The 11385-nt window shown below is 34.7% G+C and overlaps 1 protein-coding gene across 1 annotated transcript; it reads right to left on the reverse strand.

Annotated features, from left to right (window-relative positions):
• Nucleotides 1-1796: 1796 nt before the first annotated feature.
• LOC127084348 (NAD(P)H-quinone oxidoreductase subunit N, chloroplastic) lies at nucleotides 1797-3253 on the reverse strand. Its single transcript, XM_051024778.1, has 4 exons — nucleotides 2686-3253; nucleotides 2483-2599; nucleotides 2316-2401; nucleotides 1797-2178 (listed from the first exon to the last, which is right to left on the reverse strand). Exons 1-4 carry the CDS (start codon nucleotides 3094-3096, stop codon nucleotides 2115-2117), a joined length of 678 nt encoding a protein of 225 aa, XP_050880735.1. The 5' UTR covers nucleotides 3097-3253; the 3' UTR covers nucleotides 1797-2114.
• Nucleotides 3254-11385: the final 8132 nt, after the last annotated feature.

The following is an 11385-nucleotide window of genomic DNA, read 5'->3' on the forward strand; positions in this document are numbered from 1 at the left end:
GTATTTGTATGTCATATCAAAAAGTGAGACCTTCAGTATGTTGGAACCAAGGGTCTTAGTGGCAACAAAAGCTCAAAAAATCAACATCATTGAAGTGAAAGAGAATCCTCCATAGTCAAATCTTTCTCTCTTGAGAAAACAACCGAAACCACCTGGTCGAGTTTGGACTCCCTTATCTAGTTTGAAAAAAGAGAAACCTAGAAGAGCAATGCAGAAGAATAAAGGAACACGTGGTTGGAACATATGTGGTATAAAGGGGAGAAATCTGACTAATTACATGCATAAGAACAAGTTTGATTTCAAACCAATTAGATACACTGATATAAGCTTGATGGAAGAATCAAATTAAATAAGAAAATGGTCAAGTTAAGGACCTTAAAGAAGCACTTAATAGGAGACAACTCATCGGATAAAATTTTATTCCATTCATATTTTACTTTCATTTCTTTCTAATCATCTTTTATTTTGTAGCATGTTGTCATGGAGAAGTTAATTTTCAGGATAACATGAAGGAGGTGCACAACTACTTCAACAACAACATGTGACTTAGGAGATTCATATTTTTTCAGTTTTAGTTTTTATTTATGTTATTTCCTTTTTTTACTTTGATCTGACGAAGAGTAATAACTATCTCTACAAACACTCCTTCCCTTTTTTTTTACTTCTCTATGATTTAATTAATGAACTAGTTTGTTGTTGTTGTTTCTTTTAGTTTTGATTTGCTACCTTACCAGTGATAACATGAAAAAGAAAAGCAAAAGTCACCAGAAAAGAATGAACAAAAATGATTAATATTGAAGTTTCCTTTACATATTAACATTTTATGAAAATAAGGAAACCGACTATTTGTACTCAATCTTCAGATACCTTAGCTAATAAGGTTTGAGTCAAAAATCCAATTATTTACTTTTCTTTCTTATGAGAGTATTCATACATTATCTATTTTCTAGAATTTGTACTATTTATGCTTAGTCTATTGGTTTGATGAATTCACACTGAGGAACTTGTTTGTGAAAAGTTTATACATAGAGCTCTCACCTCACGTGAGAAGGATCTCTAAACCACTGTAAATATTGTAAAATCGCCATACATAACTTCTCGCCCCGTAGGCAAGTTCTAACCACCATACAGAGCTTTCTCGCCACCGCAAACAAGTTCTAATCACCCTAAACTGTTAAAAACCTACTAAAATCTTATGAGTATTCCCTACCTTTGTAGGGATACCACACACATCTGTATTTTTTGACTAGTATAAGATATATACTCTATGTGGTACAAAGTAGCTATCTACATGAATACTTTTTAAAGAGTCACTTTTGTGAATATGGATGGAAGTGGTGTGGCTTCCTATGAAATCTCAGACATAGATTTCTAAAACGTTTGACCATTATAGTAAAATCATTTCGATAATAAAATGTGGTGTTAGAGATATAAGGTTTAAGACTACTATTATTCTAGTCAAAATTTGAATCTTATTCACCGCTATATTGAGGTTTAAGTTTGTCGACGTCTTTGATGATGTACTAATTTATATGAGCAATTTTCAAAATCCTTTTTTTTTAATTTCAAGTAGGGTATTATTGATACAATTAATGTTAAAATATTAATGTTGAATCATTTTCTAAAGTATATTTCAAACATGTTAGTTTAGCGTTTAATTTCTTCATATTTAATATAAACCACAGTGTAAGCTAGGAATAGACGTTGACACGTCTACTGGGCACATATAGATGGTTTCTGTATTTAAATACCTGTTACAATTGTTTAATAATTATTTGGAGTATAACTAATCTATATAAGCAGGAACACTCTTTTTTCATTGGAAATCTGTTACACAACTTTTGAAGAAATATGTTACAATGAAAATCTGTTACAAAACTTTTGAAGAAATAGCATTTCCTTAATACCATCTTTGATTACAATGTTTGTGCATGCCATAACAAAATTAAACCTTGAGAATGTACATATATATCACTCATGGTTGTGACAGATCTAATTATTTACAATGAACTTCCTTTATCCTTGCATCTTCTAGCTTGAAGACAGATGAAAATGTTTCTACTTTGTTGTCGATGATTGAAAAACCAGCATTAATAAGCAGCAATGCATCATTATCAAGCTTCTTGACTAGTAGTTAGTCCAGCAATTTCACTTAGTGGCTTCCACATAAACTTTCTCCTATCATTCACATAAGCACCACAATGATATCTTATCTAACAACACCCAAAGTCATTTTGGACAAACTTTTCATCAACAAACACCACTTAAGAAATTAAAAAACAGAAACATGAGATATAGAAAATTTATCACCCTACCAATTTCCACATTCAGCAATGACCCTCACATTAGGCCTTAGTGTAGGCAGCAGAGCAAGGAATTGCAATTCTGCCTTGGAGAGAACCTAAAGAAAACCCAAAATAACATTTACACCAGTACAATTTTCAGATATATAACATAAAATCATTGATTTATAAGCAAGCACCTTGGCTTCAATGATCCACACCACCAATCCTTTGGCATTTGGTGGTAATGCTTCCAATCTGTAATCAACTTCCGGTGGAAAATACCATCTTGCTATCGGTTGCTTTCCTAAATGAGGCTGAATTTCATGACAAAAACATCAAACACAGAAGTGTCTTTAAGGGCATGCAAGATAGACTATCGTATCAGGGAAAAAAAACTTACAGGACAAACGGGGTGAATCTTGGTGAGAGTGGTTTCAGGATCACCAAGTCCTCGAGCTGTAAGGTCAAGAAAATAGTAACCTTGACGTCGAAGACGTGACAAGTAACGTCCTTCATAACCACCTTCATGAGGAGTATATATTGCAAGTGCTTTATGTTCTTCAACATCTGAAAGCCAACGTCCAAGATCAAGTTTAACCAAATCTCCTCCAATGAAATCGCCTAGCCCAATTCCACCACTGCATTTCACTACCCTATTACTTTTCTTACTGTTACATTCTTTTCCTCTCCAATCCACCATCATCAATTTGCCATTGTTGCTCTGTGTTTTAGCCATGAAGCTGTTCCTTGTTTGTTGATGAACATTACAACATGTTGGTCTTCTGCAACCTAAGCTAGCAGAGGCTAACATTTTTGTTCTTTTTTGTTTATTTATTGGTGAATGTGGTACATGTTTTTTTTCTTCATGAGTTGAAAGATAAAGAAATATTGGTTTGGTTGGAAATTAGACAAGAGATGAATGGTGGAGAAATGAGATAAAGTTATCATTTGAGAATAGTGTCTTTCTCTTTCCAGATTATAAGTCAAGGGGGTGTAATTTACTTTAAAAAAACAAAATTATCAGCCCAATGTTCCAGCCCAAATAAACTACCTTTATCATGAGGAAATTTTGGTGAGAATTTATTTTTTCACCCTTTAATATTCTCGAAAACTTTTTGGAGAGAGCCGATTCAATTGGATTAATTACCTTTTGAATTTTGGAATGGATTAGTCTCACACTTCAAAAATAAATGGATGATTATATCAGATATGATATTTCTTATTGTAGAAAAATATAAAAGTGTAGGATCAATTGAGCAAATATGAATTTTCTTAAATATATTTTTTGTTACGAGACACATTCAAGAGTCCAATTCTCGTCACTCTTGTCAATTAAAGCTTAAAGTGTGAAATTCACAATTACTATCATCTTTAACATTTACGATTATTGTCAATTTATTTGTGCATAGAAATAGACATATGTTCAATGTATTTAATTTTTGGTAAAGGCAGAGAAGATGATGGTTTGCTAATGCATACATCCTTACTGGCATAATTTTTTATTGTGAAATCAGAGTATCTGGGTAAAGTGAGTCGACATAATCATGGAATGATGACGAATGCTTGATTGAACTATTATTAGGAGTTTGTTTGATCTTCTTTAAACCACATTTTGTTATTATAGGTTTTAGAGGTGGTGTCATATCAAAGATTTCTTTGTGGGCTATCTCACACATCTTCTCTTTAATGCACAACTTCATATTATAATCATATTTATGAAATCTTTCATAAATCACCTCCCGCTCTGCCATCATATAGATATATAATTTACTATCTTTGTCACACCATCATCATCCAATTGAAGCCTTATTAAGTGCTTGTTTACCTCTTCTATAAGTATATCTGTGTTGAGACGATTCTTCTTAGCAATGATGCATGAAGCTATCTCAAACAATTTCCCCGGCTTGCACAACTTTGTAGTAAATAAAATTTAATCCCACTGGAGAAATATTTCCAAACAGTAGAGAGTACAAATCCTGAATTTATGTTCTAATAGATGATACTTTTTCAAAGGAGGTTTGCATTCCATTATGGTGTAGTGTGATCATATTGTTAACTACTTCCTCGCCCTTACAAAAATCAACCTTGCTATCTAACAAATATATTTTTAATCTTCCATGAATAAGAATTTAGTACATCATCCCAAGATTCCATTGTGGGTTTCATTATGTTTAGATTTGACAACTTTCCCATCTTCAACGTTGACATTTTTGGTTTTTATTAGCGACATACATCTACCTCTTGTCATACCCTCAAATTTACCCTACCCCCAAAACACCTTCTTGAACCTTAAAACCATGAGCATACATCGCATACATGTCATCTCATATACATTTGCACTTAACAATCCACAATGATCCAAAATCCAAAGGCACGTGGTTCATTTGTGAAGCCTTAAGATCCTCTAGCTTTGTTAAGGTATGCCCAAGACACCTTAACCCTAATCTCTATCCTCAAGCACCCAATAAAGCTTGGAGGATCATTAAAGTCATCTCACTCACACTCCAAACCTAATTTGGACGGTGAGTCCCTTTTGGAGATGCATCAAGGTTCATCTGGTCACCCAAGGACCCTAACCCTAGCTCCTGACCCTCATTTGACTTGTACAAGGCATGATTCACCATGGATATTGACAATGTCATTGAGGACCCATAAAATCCAAAGCTTGTTCATGCCCCACACCTTTGAAACATCTCAATATGTCCATTGCATCACCAAACCCTAATTTATCTGACCTTGGTTTTTGATAAAACACGTGGCTCAAGAAATCCTAATTTAGACATCCTTTGATCATTGAACTTGATTCATTTTTATCATCCAATCACCCCACCACTCATTCAACATTAATTCATGTCCATTATAATCAAAATCCATCATTTAAGCCCTCATTCAAATCATGTTACAAGTACTTGATTGAATCATGGTTTTTGAGCTTTCAAGGCACTTGATTCACCCATGAAACATGACCTAAATTCATCCCACAAAGCTACAAGTCTCATTTCATATCATGATATTATCATATGAACTTAAATCATCCACCATTATGCCTTGGAAATCAAGAAATCTCAAAATCACATTTTTAGGTCATGTTGGTTGGTCACATTTTGGCAAGAATGGTCTATGGAAAGTTCCAAAGACCATAACTTTCTCATTTCACAATATTTTTAAGTTACACTTTGATAAAAATGTCCTAATTGAGTCCCTCTCCAACTTTGATTCAAGGTCCAAGACCTAATTCATTGAACGAGGACCTCAAATTTTGCATTGGCCAAGCTGGTCCAATATGCCTACCATGCCCTAAAACATGACCAAGACCACTACTTTACCACATTGCCATTTCCAAACCACAACTCTTTTTCACCTGATCTTTTTGCATCTGATCAAGAATATGGCAAGAAACATTTGGCATAAGTTTTGGACAAAATGCACGAGCCAATTTCATTTGGCCTTGGTTCAAAGATTGAAGTTCATCCTGATGCACAAACCAGATATGCCCAATTCAGATTTTTCAATTTCATACACCAAGCCCTCAAGTCACTTTGATCTGATCCCAATAGCCCCCAAACACATTGGATATGGTACTATGGTATATTTGAAAGTCAACTTGGATGCCAAGAACTCACAAATCAGAAAACTCGACCCCATGTGAAAAGTGGAATTTTTCCTAAAATGGCAAAAAGCAAAACCAACACAACTCTGGTTCAAGCCCTTTGTCAGTTCCTAATCAATGATAAGGACCAAAAACAAGTGATGTAGAGTGCAAGTAAGGTCAGAGCACATCCACACATGTCTCCCCAAGTCCAACCTTGAGCATGCTTCGAGCCACTTCCATTTTCTAAGCAAACCTTCACATTCTTCCCTCCAATCCATCCAAACACCTTCCCTATAAATAGGGGAAGGTGTCCCCTTCATTTTCCAAGCTTCCAAATCCAAATTTACTCTACTGTAAACCCGAGCCAAACCTCTCAAAATAGAATTACCATTTTTGAGGTTCGAAGTGTTTCAACTCCAAACAACCACCCATAATCCATTATTGAACTTCACTCAAACTTTCCCAAGTCCTAACTCACCTTCCCTGAGCCTCACTTGAGCTGAGGTAAGTCATCGAGACTCCACTATGAGATGATTCTGATCAGGTAGTTCCACTCACCCCGTCATCCAAACGAGTTACCATTCGATTCGAAATTCATCAGTGATCATTAACCCCAAACTTTTAGCTTTGATTAGCAAACATTCAACATTTAATTTTTAAATTAGGCCAAAGTTGTTCATCTGATTCGTGCATAAATACTCCGCACTCAGAGCTAATCAATGGCTCATGAGTGTGGAGGTTAGTTTGCTTATGATTGGGGAAGATGAATCCATGTTTAAATCTGATTTAAAACACTTATTTTTGGGTTTTGACTTTTGAAGTTCCAAGGTTGAAGACGACTCTGAGTCGTTGCCTCACGCGAAACTTTGAATTCAAAAACATACCGTGTCCCACTCTGATTGGTTGATACGCGCGCACTTCCATTTTAATTATTATTTTAATTATTTTATTTCATTAACGCGTTCCCTTGACACAAGTGAGCGCTTGGCTCAGTGGGAGATGGGGTTTATCCCCCCATGACCCCAAGGTCAGGGGTTCAACCCCCAGCGTGTGCATTCCCTTGTTTTATTTATTTCACTTATGTTTTATTTATTTTTACCATGTTTATTTCCATTTCCATTTTATTTTCTATATCACTTATTTTATTATTATGAAAATATGTTCAAAATGCACCCTTATTATTTTTGCCTATACTATTTATTTATGCCTTGTTTCGTGTCATTTGGATAATTTTTCTTGGACTTATGAGGTATTGAACTATGAGGTTAGTGAAGTCTATGTTGGTGTAAGCCCTAGAGGCCAATACTTTTGGTACTTGTATCGAATTATTTATTAATAATTAAAAGGCATTTTCTTTATTATGTTTGATTAATAAAGTCCCTAGAATAGTTAGTCCGTTTAATGTATCAAATATGACTTAATCATGAGATCACATTAAACATAAGGACACTATTCTTAAAGTATCCGTAGTCGAGCTTTATTGTGAAGTGGGATAACATTAAAGCATTAAGACTATTATGTTTGTAGACTGATGATCACATCTCATGGATCATGGATAAAGAGTTATCAAGTCTTAAACATAGGTATGAATATTAAGAGTAATATTTATACCAGATTGACCCGCTATGAGAATAATATATAGAAAGTTATGCAAAGTGTCATAAGTTATTCTCATGGTGATAATGGTGTATACCACTCTTCGACCTGAAACCAATATGGATCCTAGATGTAGAGTCGAGTGCTTTGTTGTTGATCCAACATTGTCCGTAACTTGATAACCATAAAGACAGTTGATGGGTACTCCATAAAGCATGCTGAGGAACATGAGTATCCTAGATGAAATTTGCCCATCCTGCGTAACAGGATAATTGTCTATGGGCCCAATATTGAACTGGACAAGGATGACACGGTCTATACCCTGTGTTCAATATAGACATAAGGGCAAAGGGGTAATTATACACATAATTATTATCACAGAAGGACTTGTCAGATCACATGACATTTTCGTGGCTTGGGTATCAGTGATGTGTTGCTAGATACCGCTCACTGTTTATTATGTTAAATACGTGATTTAATATAATTGCCAACGTCGCGAAAACCTATAGGGTCACACACAAAGGACAAATTGATGAGAGATAGAGTAACTAAGGAACACCGTAAGGTACGATGCACTTAAGTGGAATACGAAATATGGTAAGGTACCAAATACTTAAGTGATTTTGGCATATTATAAGATATGGGCCAAAATACACTTAAGTGGGCTTTTTAGCTTGAAGCCCACACAAGTGGTTATATAAATAGAACCCTTGGGTATAAGCATTGTCACTCAGACTAACACTCAAGTGAAGACTTGGAATTTCGTTTCCCTCTCTCTCTCACTCAAAGCCTTCATTCGTACCAGCTAGCACTGAGATTGAAGGAACCCGTTCGTGTGGACTGAGTAGAGACGTTGTCATCGTTCAACATTCGTGATCGCTCAGTGGATTTGTATCCAAGGTTTTGATCGTTACAAGAGATCTGCACCAAAGGTTTGAATCGCCACAAGAGGTAACGATTCTATCATTGATCATGCCCATTCATAAGGATCACTAAATGGAGAAAATTTTAAATTCTGCTGCACCTTGGATGGCAATTCTCCTTCAGTCTACACTTGTCATGATGTTGGATTGTTTAGGGTTGCTTGAACCTTCCTTGTTTCAAACCTACTAATGGATGATCAAGTGCTCATCCATGGTACTTTGAAGCATGGATAAGTTGCCCCTACACTAACCAACTTGGATCATTTGACATGTAGATGAAGCCTTGCTTATGTACATATTAACTTGTTGATTTCATCTGATACATTTTTGCTTCTTTACACTAACCCATTAACCCTTATACTAACTTGTCTATATTACATACTAACCTTTACTATCTTGTTCATATTGTACTTTGATCCTTATAACTTGCTTAACCTAATCACTTAATCAAAACATTAACTTTCAACCTTGAGTTGTTATAGTTTTCCTTTTGTCAATCTATTGATAGATGGACTTGGGGTCGTATAACTTTCATTAATCTATTGTAAGTTGATCATTTGATCATCTTTAATACTTTGCATCAGTGATAAGTTATCTCCCGACGCGCCACATTTTGAATCTATTGACCTAAGGATAGATAATCCTCAAGTGTTGGTCTTGTACATAATACTAACTTAACTTAACTTTGCTAACTTTAATTATCACTAACCTTTGTTATCATTGTTATTTTGTTATTTACTTTTATGTCATTTACACGCAAGTACTCATCATCATATTCATTGTATAAACTCATCATCCATGTTTTTTTATTGTTATCTATCTTTATTGTTATCATACATTTAAAACAACAAAAACATGATAAAATGATAAGACAAAAAATATTCATTTCACTTAATCAAATTGGACTTAGAGGATCTCATCCTAGGACCTTTGCTTGGAGGACATTTTTCTTAACTTTGTGATACTTGGTTTCAACTTTGGATTTCATCTGTAACTTACATACCAATTGTAAGAATGTCACCGTGGCATCACCCTAGGGGGACATGTTTGTAAGACCATTATTCTTTGTTTAGCTTAGGTCACTTTTGCACACACAAGGCTTTCTCTTGGGCTACTTTAAAATGAGACCCTTTATTTTCTTGTTGGTTACTTTGTATATCCATTACATCAGCCAATTTCATAATTAAATAAACAAATCCTTGATTCAACGTCAAGTGGCATTTTCATAATCAAATTCAGAATACCTAAAAACTACGATTAGTATTGTGCGCCACGAGCATTAAGTGGTGGAGAATGAGTAAGAATGGAGCATTCCTACCCTTACTTTGATTATTTTGGACGTAAGACACTTGATTTGTTGTATAGATTTTTCACCTCCGCCCATAGACTTTAGTGCAATCTAATCACAAACTCTTTTCATAAACCCTTATTCAAGGTAAAATAAACACAACCCATAAAACCTATTTTTTTTATGCCTTAGGGCACCATCCCGAAAACCCTTTTCTCAAAGGCAAAATCAACCAACACACACACACACACATTTTCTACTCCGAACTATGGAGCTCTAATTCCTCATCACCTGATAAGTGATACGTGGGCACAAGGGCCATAATCCTTGGCGAGCACAACAATGAAAAAACCAAAATCCCGTTCTTTCACACTCTTTTGAAAATAAAATAATAAACATGATAAATACCCACATACGTAAAATAACCCAAATGGTTCTCATGGAGTACCATGGACGTGAAATGTGCTAATACATTCCCCTTGCGTAACCGACTTTCGAACCCAACTCTCGGCTACGAGACCGTTTCTTCATCCTTGCACTACATGTGTGCACCCTTTTCTCCTTTGAGGGTTCTATCGACTATTTCCCCTTTCCTCTCTGATAGAGGTAATATAAATAAAATTCAGTGGTGAATCTCCTGTTTCACCTAAATGGTCAGTTTCAGGTTTTCGCTACCTCGGTAGCGACAACTCTAATATTTTTTTATGTGATACCGACATAGTAAAGCCCGTTATATAGATAAAATTTTAAACAAATTTCATTATTGAAGTATCTTGGTCAGTGACAAATAAATGTAGCATAATATTTGGCTCCTTCAACAAATTACGACACATTTCTAGAGAACAAGTAATATTATCACTATTTTCAAATTCAATGAAAGCACAATCAATTGAATATGTCATATATGTAGAAGTAACACCAATAAATTCAATCAAATGTATCATATTTTTTATTGGTATTATACATCAAATCTATTATCAATACAATGGGAAATATGTCAAGCAACTTGATGTATTTTGGACGCGTCCAAAATATATCATGAACGAATTTTTCATCATTAAACATTTTATGCCTAGACATGTAGTGATGTTCATCCAACAATTTTAATACCTATTTCATTTAACCTTTTGGATCCCTTATTGCCTTTTTGTTTCTATGTGGAACATTATAAACTTTCCTAATATTTATTATACTATCAATCATCTTTGTTTTCAAAGTCAAGAGAATGTTTTTAGGAAGAACCATGTTCATAGTCATCTCAACAACAAAAGTTTTCTTCTCTTCAGCATCTAAAGGACCGACAATCAGATGGTATGCTAACTTGCAATCCGATTCATGATTATGTACACTGCATACCATAGTAAATTTTCAAACATTTTCGATGTATAATACCCGTGCAACCTAAAATGAAACTCACATTTTCTTGATATGGTGTTATCACATTTAAACTTTGTTTTTGTTTCTTTATACTCACCACCTTTTTCATAACCTATCACAACTTAAACATGTCTTTTTATGAGAACCATAATTAGATCTCTTGATAACTACACCAAGTTGTAACTTAGTAGCTTCTACAGGTACCCATCTAAGGATATGATCACATAACATAAATGATTATTTAGTGATAAAATAGTTCCCAACATCAACTTGAGAAACATTGGGTTTATGAACAACTGGTTCACCGACCTCTACTACATTATC

This window comes from Lathyrus oleraceus, chromosome 5, assembly GCF_024323335.1.
Source record: "Lathyrus oleraceus cultivar Zhongwan6 chromosome 5, CAAS_Psat_ZW6_1.0, whole genome shotgun sequence".
Classification (NCBI taxonomy): domain Eukaryota; kingdom Viridiplantae; phylum Streptophyta; class Magnoliopsida; order Fabales; family Fabaceae; genus Lathyrus; species Lathyrus oleraceus.

Coding starts and splice junctions, on each gene's coding strand:
- LOC127084348 (XM_051024778.1), bottom strand. CDS start 3,096: ATGTTAGCCTCTGCTAGCTTAGGTTGCAGAAGACCAACATGTTGTAAT. Junction 2,402..2,482: donor TGTGGATCATTGAAGCCAAG/GTGCTTGCTTAT, acceptor GGTTTTCTTTAG/GTTCTCTCCAAGGCAGAATT. Junction 2,179..2,315: donor ATTGCTGAATGTGGAAATTG/GTAGGGTGATAA, acceptor TGTGAATGATAG/GAGAAAGTTTATGTGGAAGC.